Raw genomic sequence first — 23,123 nt, forward strand, 5'->3', positions numbered from 1 at the left:
GCAGGTGGCTTTCCCATTAACTTACCAGAGTCTCAGAGTCCCTGGAATTCAGGGTCTCACCTGTAAAGCAAAGGCATTGGAATTGGTGATCTCTCAGGCATTTCTGGTTTTGAACACTGTGACTCTATGGCAGTAAAGTAAACATAATTTGGAGAGTGTTACCAGTGAATGCTGAAGTTGGCCCCATGCGAGAGACCTGGATAAGGATCTATCTTGGCTAATTCAAGAAAAAAAATTTTTTTAATGTTTTATTTATTTTTGAGAGACAGAGTGCTAGCAGGGGAGGGACAGAGAGAGAGAGAGAATTGGAAGCAGGTTTTAGGCTCTGAACCGTCAGCACAGAGACTGACGTGGGGCTCGAAGTTGTGAACCTCAAGATCATGACCTGAGCTGAAGTTGGACACTTAACCAACTGAGCCACCAGGTGCCCCTATCTTGGCTAATTTGGCCATTTTCTTGATGAGAGACAGAGACTGGTCAGGTGGCCCATGAGGTTCTCATTTCATTCTCAGGTTAAATGACCAAGCCCAGGTTTCTCCAAGAATTCCATGGAAATCTCTAGGAAAAGCCTGTATTTGTAAACATATTTGGAATGCTTGGGATTGGTAGTTTCTCAGAGATCGGTAGAAGCGGAAAACAAAGAATTTTGGCTCTTCCTTCCACCCATTAGCTGGGTGACCCTGGGCACATTAGGTAACCTCTCCGAACGTCAGGTCTCTTCTCTGTAACCTGGAGTAGAAGGATTAACTCTCCAGGTTGGTGTGAAAAGTGGAAAACACACATAGAGGACTTCCAGCTTCAGCACTGATGTGTAAGTAGCTTGGAAGTCATCACTCCCATCTTCACAATAAGAAAAAAAGATAGGAAAACTGAAAATCAATGACAGTCCTTACATCTGTCAGAGATTTGAGGTCACAGGGCAAAGTGTCACCCTGAAAACCAGACAGGCAAGTGACAACAGAGAATCATAGCCCAGGTCAGCTTACCAGCAGTGGCTGCTGGAGCCAGTAACTGGTAGGAGTGCTTCATTGGTGACTGAGGAACTGCTGGAGGCTGAATGGATGAGATTGAGCGTTAAAAAGTCTGGGAGCCCAGTCTTAGGGGTCCTTCAAGCATCTGTGGGTTGTACCTCCAGAGCCCCACTGGGTTCTCAAGGTGGTGACTGGAGAAAAATCCCACATGCTTCAGGCAGGGAGGTGTGTGAGGAAGTAACCTTTCCAAAATGTGCTCTGAGTGTTCTCCATCACAAAAGACTGCCCTCACGGGAGACTACATTACCAGAGGCTCATCTGACCTGAGGGAAGGGTGATTAGACTACTCCAGCCCTTTTGGCCTTCCTGTCTCACATAAGGGCAGAAAAAAAGGGCTGAAGAACACTTCTGAATGTGGCAGTCCAGGGACCCAAGCCCACTAAGAAATTGAGATTTAGCGATAAGATTATTAAATGCTGTCTCTCCCCAACACCTCACTACCACCCACCAAAAGGGTTCCAAAGTAACCACAGTGGATAACAATTGACAGCTCCAAGATAAAGACTCTCTATTCAAGGAGTTTTTAGGAAAGTCCAAGGACAACAGGGAGAGAAAATAAAAGCAAGGAAACTGATGCCTCTGGTGCCTACAGCTGCAGTAAACATTACATACAGCCTAGCTCCTCATTGGGTTAACAGAAAACCTCACACTGAAAGCCTGATTACCTCAGTTCCTACTACTTGATCTCCCATGTCTGGCTTTCAACAAAAAAATCACAAGACCTGCTAAAAGACAAGAAGAAAACATTTGTCTGACAAGACAAAGGAAGCATCAAAAGGAGACGTGGCTATGACACAATGTTGGAATCACGCAATGAAGAATTAAAAATGATGATGATTAATATGTTAAGGGCTCTAATGGAAAAAGTAGGCAACACTCAGGAACAGATGGGTAATGTAAGGAAAGAGATGGAAAGTCTAAGAAAGAATCAAAAGAAAATGTTAGAAGCAAAAAACACCGTAACAGAAATGATGAATGCCCCCAGTGGACTCAGCTGTAGACTAGACACAGACAAGGAAAGAATCAGTGAGCCTGAAAACATGTCAATCAAAATGTCACAAAATAAAATACGAAAAGAAAGAATGTAAAAAGGGAGAATGTCCAGGAACAGCATCTTTGGACAACATAGAGGAAATGGATAAGTTTCTTGAAACATACAACCTGCCAAGACTGAGTCATGATGCAATAGAATTTCTGAGAAGACCAAGTACTAGTAAGGAGACTGAATCAGTCATCAAAATCTCCCAACAATCAAAACTCTAGGACCAGATGGCTTCACTGGTGCATTCTACCAAACTTGTCAAGACGAATTAATACCAATAATTGCTTTACATGTGAATGGTTTAAATATGTCGATTAAAATACAGAGATTGTTAGAGTGGATAAAAAACAAACCCAACTCTATGTTGTTTACAAGAAATCCCCTTTACACATAAAGACACAGACAGAAAGCAAAGGGGTGGAGAAAGAGATATCATACTAACACTAACCAAAGAAAGTTGGAGCAGCGAAATTAATTTCAGACAAAGCAGACTGCAGAACAAAGAAAATTATCAGGGATAAAGGTGGGCATTACATAATGATAAAGGGGTCAATTCTCCAAGAAGACATAATGGTCCTCAACACGAGTGTAGCTAAAAACAGAGTGTCAAAATACGTGAGGTAAAACAGATAGAGCTACAAGAGAAAACAGACAAATCTACTATTAAGTCAGAGAATTTTAACACCCCTCTCTCAGTAATTGACAGATCCAGCAGGCAGAAAATTGGTAAGGATATAGTTGAATTGAACAGCACCATCAATCAACTGGATCTAATTGACGTGTATAAAATACTTCCCTTTACAAGAGTAGAATACACATTCTTTTCAGTTCACATGGAACACTCACCAAGACAGACTGTATTCTGGGCCATAAAACATACCTTAACAAACATGAAAGAATAGAAGTCATGCAAAGCATGCTCTCAGACCACAATGGCATTACACTGAAGATTAGTAACAGAAAGATAGCTGGAAAGTCTCAAAATACTTGGAGATTAAATAGCACATGTCTAAACAACATGTCAAAAAGGAAGTATCAAGAGAAATTTTAAAATATTTTGAACTATGTGAAAATGACAATGGAACTTACTGAATCCTGTAGGATGCAGCAAAAGCAGTGTTTAGAGGGAAATTTATAGCATGGACTGCATATATTAGAGAAGATGAGAGATCTAAAACCAATCATCTAAGTTTCCGCCTTAGGAAACTAGAAAAAGAAGAGCAAATTAAACCCAAAGTAAGCAGAAGAGAAAGAAAAATAAAAATTAGAGCACAAATCAATGAAAGCAAGGTAGGAAATCAATAGAGAAAGTCAATTAAATCAAAATTTAGTTCTGTGAAAAGATCAATGAAATTGATAAACCTCTAGCCAGGCTAACCAAGAAAAAAGGAGAGTAGATTGCTAGACAACTAACTAGTAATTAACAATCACTAATATCAGACCATGAAGGAGGCTTCACTGGTCTTATGGACGTTAAAAGGCTAACGAAGGAGTGTTATGAGTAACTCTCTGCCTCCAAATTTGGTAATTTAGATCAAGTGGACCAATAGGCCCTGTGGTTTCACCGGTGAATTCTACCAAACATTTAAGAAAGAAATTATACCAGTTCTCTACAACCTTGTCTAGAATACAGAAAGAGAAGGAACATGTTCTAACTCATTTTGGAAGGCCAGCATTATCCTAGTAACAGATAATGGCATTATTAGAAAAGAAAACTACAGACCAATAGTTCTCATGAGTATGGGTGCAAATAACCCCCCCAAAATTTTGACAAATGGAATCTAATAACGTATAAAAAGAATTAGACACCATTACCAATGGGATTTATTCCAGGTATGCAAGGCTGCTTCGATGTTCACTAGTCAATTAATGTAATCTATCACATCAATAAGCTAAGGAAGAAAAATTATATGATCGATAGATGCAGGAAACACATTTGACAAACTCAAATCCCCATTCATGATTAAAAAAAAAAAAACCTCTAAAATTTTTTTGTTCCTTTGATAAAGAATATCTATTTAGAAATACCTACAGCTAACATCATAGTGGTGAAAACCTAGATGCTTTCCTCCTAAGATTGGAGACAAGTCAAGGATGTCCCCTCTCATCACTTCTTTTCAGCATTGTACTAAGAGCCTTAGTTAATATAGTAAGACAAGAAAAGAAAAGGTATATACGTTCAACACGTTCCGAATTAAATCCCAGCAAATTATTTTGTGGATATCAACCAAGTGAATATTGTGATATTTTGTGGATATCAACCAAGCGAATCTAAAATCTACATGGAAAGACAAAGGGAAGAACAGCCAACACAATACTGAAGGAGAAGAACCAAGTCAGAACCCTGGCACTAGCCAACTTCAAAACTTACTGTAAAGCTACAGTAAACAAAACAACATGGTATTAGCAAAAGAACATACAAATAGATCAGTGCAACAGAATAGAGTCCAGAAATAGACTCAGGCAAATGTCACCGACTCATCTTTGACAAAGGAGCCATGGCCATTCAATGGAGAAAAATTAGTCTTTTCAACAAATAGTGCTGGAATAATTGGACATCCACAGACCACCCCCCCCCAAAAAAAATCTAGACACAGACTTTATACCTTTCACAAAAATTAACTCAAAGTAAATCACAGACCTAAATGTGAAATGCAAAACTATAAAACTTCTCAAAGATAACATAGGAGAAAACCTAGGGGGGGCCTTGGATTTGGCTATGCGTTTTCAGATGCGACACCAAAACAAGATCCGTGAAAGCAGAAAAATGATGTTAGGCTTTAGTACAATTAAAAACCGCTCTGTGGGCGTGCCTGGGTGGCTCAGTCGGTTAAGTGTCCGACCTCGGCTCAGGTCACGATCTCACGGTTCGTGAGTTCGAGCCCCACATCGGGCTCTGTGATGAATGTTTGCTCAGAGCACAGAGCCTGCTTCGGATTCTGTGTCTCCTTCTCTCTCTGCCCCTCCTTGACTCGCACTCTGTCTCACTCTGTCTCTCAAAAATAAATACATGTAAAACATTAAAAAAAATTTAAAGAAATCTGCTCTGTGAAAGACACTGTTACGAAAACGAGAAGCTAAGCCGCACGCGGGGAGAAAACCCTTCCAGAAGACATATTTAATAAAGGACTTGTATCCAAAATATACAAAGAACTCTTCAAATTGAACAATAAGAAAAAAAGCAAACCCAATGGCTCCGTTAAAATACAGGCAAAAGATCTGAACAGACATTTCACCAAAGAAGATGTACAGATGGCAAATAAGCAAATGGAAAGATACTCAACATCATACGCCTCTAGGGAAATGCAAAGTAAAGCAATGAGATACCACTATACTCCTCTTCCAATGGCTAAATCTAAAACCTGACAACACTAAATGCTGACCAGACTCTGATGCAACAGGAGGTCCCAGTCATTGCTGGTGGAAATGTGAACCAGCCACTTGGAAAGGCAGTTCAGCTTCTTACAAAGCTAAACATAGTCTTACTGTATGATCGAGCAATCACATTCCTAGGTATTTGCCCAGTTGCATTAAAACTTACAACCACACAAAGCCTGCACACAAATGTTTGTAGCAGCTTTATTCATAATTGCCGAAATTTGGAAGCAACCAAAATATTCTTCCATAGGTGAATGGATTCACCAGCTGTGACATATCCATTCAGTGGACTATTCCACAGAAATACAAAGAACTGAGCTATCAAGTCACAAAAAGACTTGGAGGACCCTTAAATGCATACTGCTACGTGAAAGAAACCGGTCTAAAAAGGCAGCATGGTACAATTCCAACCCTATGACATTCAGGAAAAGGCAAAGCTATGGAGACAGTAAAAAAGGTTGCCAGGGGCTCACGGGAGGGAGGATGAATGGGGGGGGAGCACAGGGACTTTTAAGGGCAGTGAGACTATTCTGTGGGGTCCTGCAATGTTGGGGAAATTACATTATGCACTTGTCAAAACACACAGAATATACAACACGGCATGAACTTGAACGTAAACTGTGGACTTTAATCGTGTATCAGTATTTATTCACTAACTGTAACAAATGTACGGTAATGCAAGGTATTACAGGGGACAATGTGGGGGGATATGAGTGAATTCTTGGTACTACCTGCTCAATTTTTCTGTAAGTGTTGCGTATGGGCTGGGCACCGCTGGGTGTGACCCCTAACCCATCTTATCCTCATTTCCTCAACTCCAGAGAGCAAGGCTCTGGGGAGCTTCCGGTGCCATATTTGTGACAATAAAGTTGGTGGGAACATTTATCCAGCTCCCGGCAAGAGGAGGAGCAGGTGGGGGATGCCTGGGGGCGGAGTTCCCCGCCCCCGCCCCACCCCCTCATGTGTCTGTCATTGCGAAGGCCTCCCTGAACCAAGATCAGGGACCAACCATTGTCTTGCCAAACACAGCTCTGCCCAGCCTTAGGGATGCCTCAGTCACTGAATCCGGCTCTCAAGCCTGGGGACATTTGGGGATTGACGGGGTCCTCCCATCTTCAAGAGGTGGTGACTGTTGTCACTTCCCCAGGCAGCACGAGAGGTAAAGGCTCCGGGTGGGGTTCCTGCTCTGTCCCTAGAATCCCTCTTGACCCCAGCCTTGGTTTCCTCCTCTGAGAAGGGGGTCATGGGAATAAGACCGAGCTCACCCGCGTGTGAACACTCAGTAAACGGACGGACTGGGAGAGTGCTTTGTGGTCGGGGGCCTGTGCTTCCTCGCTAAATCCTTACGACAACCCGAGGCGGATGTCCTCCGCCCCGTTGTAAAGGAGGCCGAGGCTCCCAGAGCGGGAGTGCCACCACTAAGGGCTACCAGAGGGAAGGTGCCGGGGATTGAACTGCAGTCCATGTGGCTCCCGCTTCCCCACAGCCTCCATGGTGCTGTGATGATCCACGCAGGTGCAAGCAAGGGAGGGGGGCTGCAGAAACTATCGTTCTGCTTTTCCCTTCTTGTGTCTTTTTTTTGGGGGGGGGGGTCAGGCCAGCTCAGTGGACAGAGATCCTGTTCCCTCCACCCGGGAGGTGACAGCGGAGAGGATGATGGAGACCAGGCGCCCCTGACGCAGGGCCTCGTCGTGGCCCTGGCAAAGGGGAGAAGTAATTCCAGAAGGCGCAGCCCAGGAGCGGCAGGCCCTGAAGTGTCTGTGCGAGGGAGAGGGCGAGCTGGCATTTCTGTCCGCTCACTTGCTTTTATTAAAACTAATTCTGATGCCGACTCTTTTGTAAGCGTGTAGGGCACCCATCCAGAGAGGCCCATCTGACTTCGAGATAATTTCAAGGCTGCAGAATGTGGCTTGTGCCAGACACGTCGCAAGAGGCGCTGCATGAAACCCGCCTAGTTATCCGCGGGCTCCCATATTTCCGAGGGAGGGGGCCACCCATGTATATGTATAAGCGAGGCTCCACTCAACATTCCGAGTAAAAATACTTTTAAATATTTCAGTACATCGTTAACCAAATACATTTCAGTGGGGGCTCATTCCAGCTGATGAAAGTACAGGAGGCAGATGATTTGCATAAGTCGACTGAGGAAATTTGGTGAGAGGCCGTCATAAGACTCAGACATCCACAGGCGCCGCTGACTGTCAGGGTCTGATCCTAGTTCATTTGACACTTTTGCAGAGCACCTACTGTGTGCCACGCACAGCTCTAGGCTTCGCGGAGGCGAGTCTAGCTTCAGAGAGATGCCACACACTCCATTCCACGGCGTTTAGTTAGCTGCGATCCGGATGGAGAGCAGGGCCGGATGCTGTTGGAGCTGATGGGGAGGGGGCGCCGTCTGAGGGTCTCCTTGGGGAGACGGCCTGGGCGGTGGGGCGCCGGAGAGAGGCGAGGGGCCTCGGTGGAGGACCTCCAAGGTGGCCGCTCTCCTGGCTGGAGCGAGTGAGTAGGGGGCTTTGGGGGGAGGCTTGGCTGCAGAGGAGGGCCCCAGTCCGCGAGGCCCTCATTCACTCAGATGCTCTACCCTGGAACTGGAGTCTTAGACCAGCCGGCCTTGCAGGCAGCTGCCAGTGGGCTCTGCGTGGAAAGGTGATGCAGACGGGGGGCTTGAGGCCGGCACAGCCAGCCTGGGCAGCGAGCACCCACCAGGGTGAGAGCGGGCATGTGGAGGGATGGCCACAGCCATTCATCAGACACCGCAGTTGTGGAGGGCAACTGGTGAGCTTTCCAGGCCCCGCAGCTCCGAGCCTTCCAGCGCTGCTTTTCCTGCCGAAGGTCTCCAACGCTCCCCAGGCTCACAGCACCCACCTCGCGCCCCCTCTTCCCAGCCGAACCACCCCACGGTGTGGGCCAGGGCTGAGGGGCAAGGGAGAGGGACCCGCGGGCGGCCTGGCCCCAGGTTGTTTGCGGTCACGGTTCTGGCCAGAGGCAGGTGAGGGCGGTGGTGGAGGGGAAGGGGGAGGGGCAGCACTCCGTTGGGCACCGAGGGAAATGTGATGCCACTGCTCGTGTGCCACGCCTCTCGCATCAAGCACTTCTTCCCGTCTGGTCCCAGCACCTGTCCTGTCCCCAGGCTGGCATGAGCAGGTGCAGGGAGGCATGTCTCAGAGAGGGGCGCAGCGAGAGCCCCCTTACTGAGCAGTTCCCACGGACGGCAGACCCTGCTCTGAGCGCTTTGCGTCACTTCATCCACAGCGATGCTTCTATGAGGCGGGCACCGCTATCATCCCCACTTTACAGATGGTGAACACGAGGCTCAGAGGGAGTTATGTAACTTGCGGAGGTGACGCAGCTACCAATTAGGGAGCCCGGATTTGGATTTGAAGCCAGGTTTGTCTGATCCCAGAGCCCGTGGCTTTGGATATACTGCCAGTCAAACCAAGGCAGCCTCAGGAAAGGAGGCACGTAGCTCAGGCATCCTTCAGGCGGTGGAAGAAACGGTTCTTATTTTAGTCAAAGAGTGTGCAGGATGTATGAGACATGAAACTACGCCACTCTTAGATTTCCCTCTGCAGGCCAGGTGTGGGTGTGCTTGAATGGGTGGAGGAGGGGGGCGGAAGAGACTCCTGAATCCGAGTTTCCTTGCTTTGCAGTCATGTTCCCGTTGATGACTGGGAGGGACCCTAGAGGTCGGTTGTGTGTTAGATGCTCAAGATGTCCAGGTGCTGGGCTCAGAGGTTCCCTCCGCGAGTGAAACGTTTCCCTCTCAGAGATGACGCAGTAATACTACCTTTTATTGCCTAATCTTGATGCTGTCCTCGTCTCTGGCACAGAGAAGTGAAATTCCACTCTGGGAAGCGTTGAGAGCAAAGTCTCAGAGATAAGGAGGCGCTCGTGAGTGCAATTTACATGAAGTAACAGCATCTTCACAGACAAATTTGTGTCTTCATTTCATTCTGGGCACCGACGGGACTGCCAGACCTCAGTTTGTCTGAGAAGACCCTCATTTAGATTTCTGTTCTGCTAGAAATTCTAGAATTACACATTGAAGTCTTTATTTATTTATTTATTTATTTATTTATTTATTTCTATGTCGATTACATCGGCGGGCTGGGGAGTGTGAGATTGCCTAGTACTAAATTCCATCAAGCTCCTAAATAGCCATTGACTTTCTAACAGAGAGAAAGGCAAGACTATCTGGGGACTGATGAGCCTGGGGTTGCAGATGAGGGTTCTGTGGGTGGGGAGAGTGGGGGGGGGTGGGGGTGGCAGGCTGGTGTTGGGGGAGAGCCATGTACTAGATGTGGGTTATTGTGAAGTCTTGGCTTCTGTTTTGGGTGGTGAGTCTGTGGATGCTTATTACATTATTAAAAATTACTAATTCAGAAAGCTAACTTAATAAAAGCGGGTTATGCATGGACTCGGATAGAAGGTCTCACGAACCAAAGATTATGATTGGTCCAATTCTATGCACTTGAGCTCAAAAAAAAAAAAAAAAAAAAAAAGAATAGAAAACAAGGCTACTTAAAAGGATGGTCTGAGATTTAGATCCCAAAACGTGCATTCTTTTTTTAATAGTAGTTTTGATTTTTTTTCTCCTCGTTAATCTTTATAAACACCATTTTTATTCTTCCATTTCAATACTAGGGTCTCCCCATGCAGGTTATATAAAAGTTCATTAAGGTCTCAGACATCAGGAATCTGGCTAGCTCCTTCAGTAGGTGCCAAAGTCTCATGAGGCCAGAAGGAAGGTCTGGGCTGGCTTCCGGAAAGGGGACCTTGCACGAGTAGTTGGACATAGCTAGTGCTGGGCGTGGGGTGAAGGTCTTATCCAAATGAGCTGGCGTTTTATGCCAGACATTGAGGAGAGGGGAAGGAGACCCTGTCAGCAACCACCTCTACTATAAGCCACGGTTCTCACACTCAGAACGCCTTACTTTGCAGGTGCAGGATATTTTTTTATTGCTATTTGTCTGCTCATCATTCCCTGGGCCCTGTGCTAGTCTCAGGGATACAAAACTCGCAGCGGGTGCCTTTTCTGGGATGCTAAGTCTGTGTTTTCTCTCTCTCTCTTTCTTTCTTTCTTTTAATATTTATTTATTTTTGAGAGAGAGAGCGTGCACACACGTGCAAGCGGGGGCGGGGGGGCAGAGAGAGAGGGAGACACAGAATCCGAAGCAGGCTCCAGGCTCTGAGCTGTCAGCACAGAGCCCAACATGGGGCTCGAAGTCACAAACCGTGAGATCATGACCTGAGCCGAAGTCAGATGCTTAACCAACAGAGCCACCCAGGTGCCCCAGTCTGTGTTCTCTTTCTTAACCTTCACAGCAATACCCCTTTGTTGTTCTCCCCCACACCGCCCCCCCCAACCCCGACTCTGGCCACACCCTATGACAACCGTGTGTCCTTTTTATGTGTATGGCTGGAGACACTGGGTATGATGAAAAGGCAATGGATTCTGAAGGCAGACTGCTTTTGGTTCAAATCCTAGGGTCCCCACTGACATACTAGATGCAGCTGTTTCAATCCACAGTTCACCTCTTTAAGCCTCAGACTTCTCATCTGTCAAACGGGAATAACAACTCTTAGCTCACGGGGCTGTATGAGAATTAAATGGGATAACTCATAACAAGAATTATTTCCGTCACATAGTGTGAATGTTCAGTAAATAGTCTCTACTATTTCTTTTTTCTCAAGAGTGGGATCTGTAAGTAATTTCTCTTTCTATTTCTACCAGGCCGGACACCTGCTAACATGCTCTTTACCTGTTTGTTGACTGAGTGGATGAATGAGCCCCTGCCCTTTGAGAATGCAAGCCCTTGTTCTATCACTCTTCCGACTTCTTTCTTGTCAGCCCCAAGACGGCTCTGGGACAGGTCATGCTGCCCCCCTCTAACAGGGAACTGCCAGTGTTTCTGCGTAGCCCCAGCAGAGCATTTCCACGTAGGACTTGCCCAACAACTGGCAGCCAGTGGCGTCATTATTAAAAGGTAATGATCCCCGTGGCCAGAAAGCTGTAGCCCAGGGCTGAGTGCGACAGGGAGCACCCCACGCTCAGACAGACCCAGCCCGAGTGGAGCCTGCTGATGGAACTGAGGGCATGAGAATTCCTTGGCTGTGCACCATGGGGGGGGGGGGGGGCGCGGCGCGGTGGGGGGAAGGAAGGAGAACTCTCTGGTCTTCCTGCTGACACTTGCCCCAGGGAAGAACCACCACTCAACCACAGCTGTCTTCTTTTGCTATGCGGGAGCTTCCTGAATGCTCCTAAGAATGTGGCTGGCTCCAGAAGCTGCTTCTCCTTGAGAATCGGGGGTGTCACACCAGCCTTCTCAGGAAGCAAGGACCGGGCCCTGGCTTCGCCAGCTGTGAGACCGCAGTGGCCAATGAGACGGGGGCACAAGACGGGCTTCTCATTCCTGGCTTTAATGCCCAGCCCCCACTGCCTATACCCACCCCCACCCTCCTGCATCTGTTATTTCTTTTCAGGAGCCATGGAAACAGGAGTCTGAGCTCTGAGGATGCCGGGAGACAGAGGCTCAGACCGGCAACCACCTCCCACTCAGTTCCATCTTCCCATAGGCCCTGTGCTTCAGGAGTCGACCTTTCACCTCCCTGCCTCACAAGCCCCGCCCCCAGCCCAGTCACACAAAGGCCCCCTGGAATGGGGACAGCATCCTGGGCCAGGAGGCAGGAGGCCTGACTTCAAATGTGGGCTCTGCTACTCACTGGCTATGGGATTTTGGACAAGCCACTCGCTCTTGGAAACTCAGGATCCTCATCTGTAAAATGGGACACAATCACCCGCTTGACGGTCTGGTGTTTGAGTGTGAGAAGGGGCAGCGAGATGCACCTGGGAGGGACTTTCGAGATCCCGGTCCCTGCTAACGATCCTTACTGAGGCGTGGCAACAGGCCTGGGAGATCCCAGCCCCGGATTCGCTTGCCAGTATGTGCTAAAAATAAGTACTTTTCTCCTCTCTTCAGCTTGGTCAGCAGAACGGAGAGATCCTGGCAGACCCCGGAAAACCCCACCCACGCCTGTACCGTGGACAGCCCCTGTGGATTCCGCTTACAGAGAGCAATTTAAGAGGCAAACAAAACATGAAAAGCTATTCAGAATTAACAATGGGCCAGATGGTAATGCTAGTTTGAAGCAATAAAACATGATAAATAGCTTCCTGCTGCTACTCCTGATCAATTTCAATATTTAATAATTCCGCTGCCACCCCACCCCCTCTTCTGGCCCCCTCCACGGGATCCTGCGATGACTCCTGCATTCAACTCACAGAGCAAACACTCCTTCACTTTCTGGAGGCGTCAGCAAAAAGCGCGCTGCTCGACTGTCATGCGAGCGCTCTCGGTCCTCGAGATGATAATTAATCTGCCTGCTTCTCCAGACGACGCTCCATCGCCAGCCTCTCCTGGTTGCCAGGGAAGGCTGTGAGGGCGCTCCACCGGCCGAGACGCCTAGCACCCACCTTGTGGAGTCAGTGAGTATTGGGATTCCCTGGGTTTTGCTTTGAGAGTTCAGAAAGGAGAGCAGTAGGGAGCCTGGAGGCCATCCGACGCCAGCACCGGCTCGTGGGATCAAGCAGCCCGGAAGGGAAACTGAGGCGGCGCGGTGTTAGAGCCGTGCCCACCAGCTGTGCCTCTGAGCCTCAGCACCCTTCTCTCTGCGGTGGAGCTGAGGGTACCTACCTCCGGAATTCCAGCCAGGGCCGTGCATATGGAGCCCCCAGCAGAGCGCTTCCGTGTAGGACTTGCCCAACAACTGGCAGCCAGTGGCGTCATTATTAAAAGGTAATGATCCCCGTGGCCAGAAAGCTGTAGCCCAGGGCTGACCGCGACCGGGAGCACCCCACGCTCAGACGGACCCAGCCCGAGTGGAGCCCGCTAATGGGATTAGCTGCTCTGCACTGCCAGCAAGGGCTCCAGACACTGTCATATCTACTGACGTAGGAGACCTCAAGGCCCCCCTGGCGAGCGGGTATTGTTGGCACCATTTACGGAAGAGGAAACGGAGACTCAGGAGGTGAAATGGCTTTTCAAGCTTACATGGGTAGAAAATGGCGCAGTCAGTTCTAATCTGGATCTCCCAACCTCTGATTTCTCGTCCTTTCCACCGAACCACAGGAGGAAGAAAGCTGCTTCCTGAGGCGCCCCCTCCGCCCCGTGTTCCTTTCGCAGGGATGCAGCCCAGGGGAGGGAAGCCCGGGTGCCGGGTCACCTGAGCTACAGTTTACCGTCTGTGAAATTCAAACGTGGATGCCCAGTGCACTGGTTCACGGGCACATTTAATGAAGGACTATGCATGAGAGCTCAGGGTAATTTTGTGATGAGCTGTTCAAATGTCAGGTACGGTTAGTATGACTCTTTAGAAAAACACCCTCTGTCAGGAAATAAGATCAGAAACACATTCGCCCCAAAGTGGATCTTTCTAACGGAGTCCTTCCCCGCCCGCCCCCCACCGTAATCTAGAGGATCAAGAGCAAAGTCTTTAGTGTGGCATTCAAGGCCTCAGTGGCTCTTGCAACCCCATTTTCCCCATCTCCCTTCCCTTCCTAAGCTTCTCGGGGTTATCTGAGCCTTCCACGAGTGTCTGTGCCTTGGGCAAGCCACACCTGCCAGACAGTCCACACCACCCCATTCACTGGCTTCTCCCACGCCCCCTTCTCCAAGAAGTCTTCCTTGGGCCTCCCTCGATGGGAGCGCCTCCATTGGGCTCCTGATAGCCCCTCGGTGCCCCCCTGGGCTGGTAGCACACCATGCTAGGGCTGGGCTCTCCTCTGCCCCCCTGCCCTACAGCGAGCTCCTCCACGGTTGAGAGCTAAGCGCTCTTCTCTCCCGTCTACCCAGGGCCTGGCCCACACACGCTAGCACATGTGTGCCGAGGGGTGAACGGATAATTGAGTGTTTCCAGTACAAATGGAATCAAAGCCTTACACAAAGATAAGGGATTCTGACGGTGGAACTAGAATTGGGGGGGGGCCCAGCCTTGGTAGCACAGTTCAGGACAGTGCTCCTAGATTCAAATTCAGCTCTGTCCCCCTGGGGGGATGTCTACAGCCGAACAGGACAGCCTTCCTCTTTCCCCATCCTTGACCCTTAAACAAGAAGGAACCAAAAGGGTACCGCCCACCCAGCTGGACTCCCACCGGACAGGGCGGAGGCCAGTCATCAGGTACCTGAGTCCCGCTGGTCCAGGGTCATAGAGTTCCACCTCCTGGTGATGTCAATGTAGAGGATGTCCACGGCCGCCATGGACAAGCTGCTGCTGCTGAGTTTGCAGTTCCTGCCAAAGACGCGAAGGGACATGTTACCGCCAGAAGGAGCGCGGCCTCTTCCGGCCTGCCTCCGTGCCTTCGCCGGGGGTGGGGGGGGGGGGCTGTGTCCTCACCCTTGCCTGGAAGGCCCTCCCTCCCCACAGCTGGAGCTGGTGAAGGGCAGGTGGGGGGGGGGGCGGGGGAAGAGAAGGCTGAAAATGTAAGCTGAGATTAGATCATGTGGGTTCCTGTAATTTGGTTAATTCTAAAGGGCTGGAAAGAGCAAGGACTTTAGGATGACAAGTCTTTTTTTAGAGAGAGAGAGAGAGCGTGCACAGGCAGGGGAGAGGAGGCAGAGGGAGAGAGAGAGAAAATCTCAAGCAGGCTCCGCACGGACATCCTGTGGGTCATGACCTGAGCTGAAATTAAGAGTCAGACGCTCAACCGACTGAGCCACCCAGGCGCCCGGACACGGCCAGTCTTGAGTTGAATGGCTCTGCCACTTAGAAGCTAATGGTCCCGGCTAATCCAGCTCCCCTTCCGGAACCTCACGTTCCTCCCCTGTAAAATAGTCAGTCTTTTCTGCAGCCGCTGGGGATCGGCCTGTTGCACACAGGCCAGGGGAGGTCTCTGCCTGCTCCGAGAGGGAAAGGGAATTCCTCGTTTCGGACATGCACCTCTGCACCTCTTCACCTTCACGCGCGTTCGTCTCTGGGAAGAGAGAGAAAGGCTGGACCTGGGCACCGTGCTCTCTTACCAGTGCCCAGGCGGCCGACAGTGGCACACTCGGATGGCCCAACGAAAACAGCACTGTCACCCAAACAGACGGAAGATGCCGCTTCTGTCCGGAAGTGATTCCCCACTGGAATGCTTCCCGGATGCATCCCTGGGCCCAAACCTACAGACAGGGGCTGGAGGTTCCTGCACGTCACCCATCGGAATCTGTCACCTGAAGATTTCAGGTGGGTCCCGAACGGTGAGCCCGAGACTCCCAGTGCAGATGAACGCGGCTGGTCCACACCCCTCCACGCTCAGTCCTGACTTTGGGGAGTCACCTGGAAGCAGCAGGGGTGGGGAGAGGCTGGCGTCAGACTTTCGGAGGCTCCTCTGGTTTATTTCCTCCAGTGCACAGAGGCCAAGGTAACCAGGTTTTCAGCCCCACATCTGCTCCCTGTCCAAGCCACAAAGGCATGTTTGCAATCCTCTGCCTCCCCTCTAGGTTTTGGGGTTTTTTTTTTTTGTTTTTGTTTTTTGGTCTGGAGACGTGGGGAGGCAGTCTGGCACACTGAAAAGAGCGTGATTTGGGCATCAGACAGACCAGGATAGAAACCCTGGCTCTGCTGCTTTTTCTAGCTATGTGACCGTGAGCATTTACTTAAACCTTCAGTGCCTTTATTTGCTGCTACCTAAAATGAAGAGAATAGTGGGGCGCCTGGGTGGCGCAGTCGGTTAAGCGTCCGACTTCAGCCAGGTCACGATCTCGCGGTCCGTGAGTTCGAGCCCCGCGTCAGGCTCTGGGCTGATGGCTCGGAGCCTGGAGCCTGTTTCCGATGCTGTGTCGCCCTCTCTCTCTGCCCCTCCCCCGTTCATGCTCTGTTTCTCTCTGTCCCAAAAATAAATAAAAAACGTTGAAAAAAAAAATTAAAAAAAAAAAAAAAAATGAAGAGAATAGTATCCGCCCCCATGGCGGTGGTGAAGAAGGATGAGGCGGTGCGGGCCAAGGACCCGGCATGGTGCCTGGTGCCCGGTTGGCCCACCGTTGTTGGTTGTCTTCCCAACCGCTCCCGACTTTTCGTTTCCTCTTCCAGAGCTACAGCGTGGGATCTTCGGAGGCTGCTTGGGGCTGACCCTTCAGCAAGTGGCCCCCTCCATTCTGGAGAAACGGAGCTCGCCAGTCAGAGCGTCTGGATGTCAGGGCCCCGGGCTCTCCATCCAGACTAAAGGTAGCCCCTGGCTTGTCCAGATGCACCACCTTCCTGAACAGGGTCGAGCTGGGAAGCGAGTCCCAACACAAGCTGGATTTGCCCTCGCGATCGTGGAGTCATACCTCTGGGCCAGCTGTCCGTTTGGCCGAATTACGCTCAATGCTGCTTTCAACTCTCCAAATATGGCCTCATCCGTTGCCCCAGCTAATGATAAAGTGGTTCTTTGATTTCCCATTTGTCATCAGCCCTCGTGTGAATAGGTCCCTTAGAAGCCCGACAGGAGAGGGGTTGATTGGCAAGCAGGACTTGGGCACCCCCGAGGCCCCCCTCCAAACCCACACACACCCGACGATGGAGGCCGTGAGTGTGCCCGGCATGGTGCCCAGACAAGGCTGGTGTTCCTTATATGCCAGCACATTGGCTCACTCCCTCCCGCCCTCCCTCTTCCTTCCTTTCTTCCCTGCCAATAGTATTTCTCAGGCCATCAATTCACATCCTGCTTCCTCCTGGGCTCCTGCTCCGTATTTCAATCACAAGTCACTGGTGGCGGACTTCAAACACATCAGCGCACAGCTATTGAACCCCGGTAACAACATGTCAATGGACGCACAGCTTTTCATGTCGCCTGTCACCAAGATGGCTATCTCTATTGGGCTCCACCGGAGACGACGCTCCAGTCTCTCCCAAGGTGTTCCAACAACCTGCGCTGCTCATTTTCCAAGCTTCATTAGGAAGGGCCACCACTTCCCTCTAATTATTGCATCAGTGTCCTCTGGACTACCTGCTCCCCCAGGGGACAGGAGCTCTGCCTGGCTTGCTCTGTGGGTTAATGGAGTATAAAAAGGGAAACCAAACTGACCACTGGTATATAGTTATTTTTTTCTGACAGGTAGAAAATAGAAGTGTCAACCCTTTAGCAGGGGCCGTAATTTACCAAAGAGAATTCTCCGTTTATCCCTTTTCCGAGGTAACTCATCCTCCCTAGTGATGCCTGCAAATACAGTTGATTGTAACATCTGGTATGGGGACAGGGGAAGGAGGGACCCATGCTGGCTGCAGGAGACAGGAGATGCTTTAAAAGAATTTTGATTCTTTCATTTCTCGGGCACCCATTTAGTATGCCAGGCCCTTTCCTGTCCATCTTTACAACCACCCTACAAAGGAAGTACTCTTAGTCCCATTCCAGGGACAGGTAAGCTGAGACTCAAGAGAAGGGACATAACTTACCCAAGATCACACAGCTGGGATTCACATCCAGTCCTCCCTTGGAGGACAGAGTAGTGGACTTAGGCGCTCTGGGGAGAAGTAGGGGGATGGCCCAGCCCAGGGCTGCAGGAAGAACCCGGGATTTGAGACATAGTCCCAGGCAGGGCCCAGTAAGGCCAGAGCCTCTAGAAAGACCCTGTTGGGAAGCTTGGGGATACAAGGCTGGGGGAAGACAACCATGGTCACTTGGAGACAGATTCTCCTAGGTTTTTCCCCATGGCCACTCAGCATCCTCATTGACCCAAACAGGAAAAGCCTCCTTGTTTGGAGGGTCAAGACTTTCGAATGACTTTTTCACCTATCCATCCACTCGGTGCAGAATTGATTTTGTGTCCACGATGTGTAGGTGGGATTCTGAGCCCAGTGAGTGACGCAGAGCACAATCTGTCTTGGATACCACTCTCAGAGGGTGGAAGAGATCTCAGAGTCTGGGGTAAAAACATGAAGCCTTGGTAGCTCTTAATCTTGGTAGCATTTCCTCTTATGCCCTGGGATGCAGTTCCTCAAATAACTAAGGAGTAGAGGAGTAAATTCTTTAGTGGAAGAGAAGTCCAAGAAATATGGTAACATGAGAAACCAGAACAATTCTTGAGAAAGGATAGACTGGAAATGTGTATGGAAAAAAAAAAAAAAAAAAAAAAGAGCTGAGTCAAATGCACAGGACTTTGAATCTTGGCTTTGTGACGTGACCTTGAACAAGTCACTGAAGCTCTCTGCATCAGAATTTCCTTATTTGTACAACAAGGAAACCGCTACTCACCATACAAAACCATTTTAAGGACTAGCTCAGTACCTGGCACACATGGGGAAATAACAAATGACGGCTCCCAGCCCTCCTCCATGATGTAGAACCACTTCGAAGAAATGTTTTGTTTTCTTGTTTTTGTTTTCCTCCCAGAATCACAGGAATTTGGGCACATATGGTGGGAGACAATCACAAATCATTCAAGTTCATTAGGAGCCCAAGTTTAGAAAGATCTGAAATCACCATCCTCATTTCCTCTCAACAACTACTGACATCTCATGGGAAATTTAGAAACCAACTTTTTCCACTCTATAAAATTCTATTTATAGAATTTCCTTCGCATTCTTCCTTCTCTGTGAAATAAAAGAAGCTTATTTTTTCCTGGAGAGTTTTCTATAAGGTGAAGGCTAACAAGTAATCAATATTTGTTAATTAAAAAAAAAAAAACCCAACACTAAATATCTAGGAGGGAAAATGACGATTCTGGTTTATAACATGTATATTTTTAAAGGCTATTGCTATCGCAGGCATAGGATCTCACAATATTGCTGGAAAGAGATCATCACAGAACAGGGGGATTTTTCAAAGTCACGGAAGGAGTTAATGACAGAAGGGGAGACAAGACCCTTTACAGTTCTATTCCAGAACATTCTAACACACCATGTTGCCTCTCAGAGCATAAAACCCCCCACAGCTACCCATTATAAAACATATTAATATCTCCCTATGAGAAAAGGGAATGGAAGGGGGGAAAAAAGGAAAAAGAGAAAAACCATTCTCTAATTTGAAAGGAGACCAGGATCAAAAACCACAAAGGGGCTGAGCAGGGCCCTCCAAGTGGCCTCCATTTCCCAGAAACGAACCTGGTTTTGGCAAAGTGTTTAACGTTCAGGCTGTGGAAATGGAAAACGCCAGCACGTGCAAACTGATGTCAAATTCTGATGTAGGATACATTTGGAAAATGTGTTCTTAGTGAGTTACATAGAAAGCCCCCCAGATTAGTAATCCAATGGAAAGAAAACAGCAAAAATGCATTTCCCTCAAAGAAAGCTGTCAAGTTGAAGAATCAGACCATTTCTATTTCTCAGAGAAAGAGAAGTCTCCACGCCCCAGGAATTATTATGACATAAAAAAAGGGGGGGGGGGAGAGAAAAAAGAGGCGCTTAATTCATGGTAATATGTGCTACTATTATGTGCCTCCTGGGGAAACGACATGAAAAGCTGGTTCGATGAGTTAAGTCTAGACAAGGGAACGACAGTTCATTATTTCTCATTTCTTGGTAGAAAAGAAAAGTAGAATGTGGCCAGACTGGCATTAGCATAATTCACTCCTAAAACTGCTGATCTATGCAGCACATTATGAGAGATGGTCACTGAAAATAAATTCAGTCGGATGTTTGTTTTGTTCCCTCCTGTTCTCTTTAAGGAACTTGGAGAGAAAGAGTGGGTCGTCCAGGTGAAAGCCAAGTTCAGCTTCTGTCGTTTGTGTGGGAGATCTGAGAGGAGTGTATATCTAGCCAGCAAGTACGTCTCCTGCGCAGTGCTCCAGAGAAGGGCACTTGGCTCGATTTAACATATGGCATAAATATTATTAATTCATAATGAAGCAAAATTTAAACCGAAGTGGAAAGGAGAGAGAGAGAGCGAGCAGTTGTTAGCAAGAGAAAACGCTTGCTGTTAAATTTAGCTGGCAAGACTGAACATACTCCGATAAATCTAAGTGCAGAGTATCATCTTTTACGATTAAGTTGCTGTCGGGATCTCTTGGTATATTTCAAAAGGAAAAATCTATTAATGGTTGTGCAACATTTTCTCCACTTCCTCCTGCAGGACACTGGCTGGGTGGGTGTGGAAGGAGGGGAGAGGGGCTCACTGCCGGAGTCCGGCTCCCCACCTGAAGACATTGTTCCCCCTACTCAGGGCACCAAGGCTCCCGCGGACAGTGCTGCAACAGACGGTGACCTGAGGGCCTCCAACCTCACCAAAATCGGTTTTACTGGCAAATGCCCTTAATTATTCAGAAAAAAAAAAAAAAGGATGGAAAAATCATAAGGCCTATCACACAGAGACAGATCTGAAGCGATAGTTTTGATATTACTCGGTTCCAGTCTGAGAGTGTTTTAGGAGTCCCCTTTGCTAGAACCATTCTCAGTTCTGTTTTCTTCTCAAGATCGTGAATGAGCCTAGCAGCCCTCTGGGTACGTTCCCCACCTCTCATGCCGGAGCTCACACACCGGTGGGCTCTGTGGTCAGTCACACTTTGATTGAACCCACCCAGTGTTTCAAAATTATTTTCTGAATAGCCAACGTGGATATGCACGTATTGAGATTTTATATAAAAATCAGCATTTCTAGGGGCGCCTGGGTGGCTCAATTGGTTAAGTGTGAACTCTTGATTTCAGCTCAGGTCATGATCTCGAGGTTCGTGAGATCAAGCCCCACGTCCGGCTCTACGCTGATAGTGGGAAACCTGCTTGGGATTCTCTCTCTGTTCCTCTCTCTGCCCCTCCCTGCTCTAAGCCAATCAATCAATCAATCAATCAATCAATCAAAACTTTAAAAAATCGTCATTTCTAGCTTCTCTTGGAAAATCAAAACCTCTGGTGATACTAGCCCAGCAGCAGCCTTTCGTTTTATCCAGGGATGTCCCCTCCGCAACCTTCCAGATCCCACCCACTGGCTTATGCTTCCTGCCTGACCCTGGAGGCAACCAAGAGTGTGATTCTTACGGTAAGCTATTTTTTTCAAATCTCTCCCTGCCCCCTTCTTCTATGGCCTTCTGCTTTTCCTCCATTCTTCCTTCTTCCTGCCTGGAACTCGACCATGATGGCTGGATTTTGAGCAGCCATCTTGTGACTCTGAGGCAAGCCTGAAGCTTGAAAGCACATGCTTAGGATGGATGAACAGAAAGACAAAAAGAAAGTGGGGCATGATCACATTGTGGAGTCATTAACCAGCCTAGGATCCCCACTGTCAAGCTTCCTATTATATGAGAGAAAATTAATCTTGTTATTTTAAACCCTTTATAGATGAGTATCTATTACTATGAGTCAAATGCAATTCCTAAATGAGTCAGAAGGTATCAGGTAGTATTTTCAGGGAAGTAACAACATGCGTCTGTTGACTTTCTTGAGAATTCCCATTGTCTAATGGAAATAATAGTCACAAGACTCCCACCTAACAAATAGCTCCAGTAAACTAGGCTCTGGGTCAGGTGCTTGAGGATGTATTACATCCCAACCCCATAATAACCCTGAAAGGCAGGAGAGATTGTTCCCATTTTATAGACGAGGGAACTGAGCCTTGGAGAAGGCGAGGGATTTGCCCAAAGCCACACAGCTATTAAGTAATGTGATTGGTCCTGAAACCAGACTCAAAGCCTGGACTCTTTCCACTGGGCTTTCCCCTCCCCCTCCCACCACCCCCCCCCCCCAGAGCTAACACAAAGCCCTTCTCATAATCACTGTGCAAGTCCGAACTCAGGTTTCCTAAAATGGCAATTATTCCTGCTGATTCTTCTGTTCACCATCCCATCAGGAATATCAGAGAGCCAGAGTTAGAATTCAGAAAATTCAGTTGGAGAGAAGCGCATGACAAAATGTTTCCAATTTGAGACTTCTAATTATTTGCTTTAGTGAACAAAATTATGGAGAGTGTGACTTTGAAGTGGAAGGTAGAAATATTAAAATCAATGACGAGAAACCAACAGCAACATCGAATGCCAGCAGATAGTTTCCCTGAGGTGTGTAACACACGATCCTGCTAGCTCCGTCCCCGTTTTATGGGATCGCTGAGATTCAGAGAGGGTCACTAACTTGCTCAAGGGTTACACAGCTAGTCAGTATTGCTTCAGATATTTATTCACACCTGTGTTGCACCAAAGTGCCCCAGAGAGTAGAGGCAAGTTAAGGAATAATCGAGTGCCGTGGTTTATTTTGTTGGCTTTGGCAAAAACGCAGCTGATTTATCTCATGGTTCATGTTTAAAATTCATGCAAATTGTGTGTTATACTTGATCATATAGCCGTGTTATTTTTATATCAGGACAAATACATTAAATTATTTATCAACTGAATTATTTAGCTTTTCTCTCCCGACATGGACACTTTGGAAAGACGTGCCTTTTTTTTTTTTTTTTTTGCTGTGGCTTCCTAAATGCTCAGCACCCAGCCACTACCACTGGGAGAACATCACCCCGGTTTAAGAAACACAAGGTCTGTCTGAGTCCGAGGGGCAATTATTTATATGTGGCCTAAGGACCTAGTTTAAGGTAGCACAAAACTGTGTTTTAACCACAAGTGTAAGGTGGCGAAAGCTGTCACATCTGTAACATTCATTAGTTCATTCGACAACCAAGAGTGTGCCAGGCCTAGCTCCCGCCACGGGGCCAATCCAGCCCCGGCTGGGGCACTGACCCGGCACTGCAGACCCCCCCACCCCAACCCGCCACCGCCCCAAGCGGTCAGGGAGATGGGACC

General features: G+C 48.3%; 1 protein-coding gene across 10 annotated transcripts in view; it reads right to left on the reverse strand.

Moving 5' to 3' along the window:
* The window catches only part of TTLL11 (tubulin tyrosine ligase like 11), a 240,147-nt gene that overhangs the window by 17,387 nt on the left and 199,637 nt on the right, over positions 1 to 23,123 (reverse strand). For 7 of the 10 annotated variants that reach the window (XM_086683916.1, XM_086683912.1, XM_086683911.1 and 4 more), the window contains one exon: positions 14,633 to 14,739. In XM_086683916.1, coding sequence (XP_086540042.1) covers positions 14,633 to 14,739 — 107 coding nt within the window. Of the gene's footprint in view, positions 1 to 10,868; positions 11,011 to 12,551; positions 13,837 to 14,632; positions 14,740 to 17,079; positions 18,413 to 23,123 lie in introns of those variants that run through there. The other 3 variants (XM_086683914.1, XM_086683913.1, XM_086683915.1) reach the window with 3 other exon arrangements.

Source organism: Puma concolor, chromosome D4 (assembly GCF_028749965.1).
Source record: "Puma concolor isolate L17-30 chromosome D4, mPumCon1.1.hap2, whole genome shotgun sequence".
Taxonomy (NCBI): domain Eukaryota; kingdom Metazoa; phylum Chordata; class Mammalia; order Carnivora; family Felidae; genus Puma; species Puma concolor.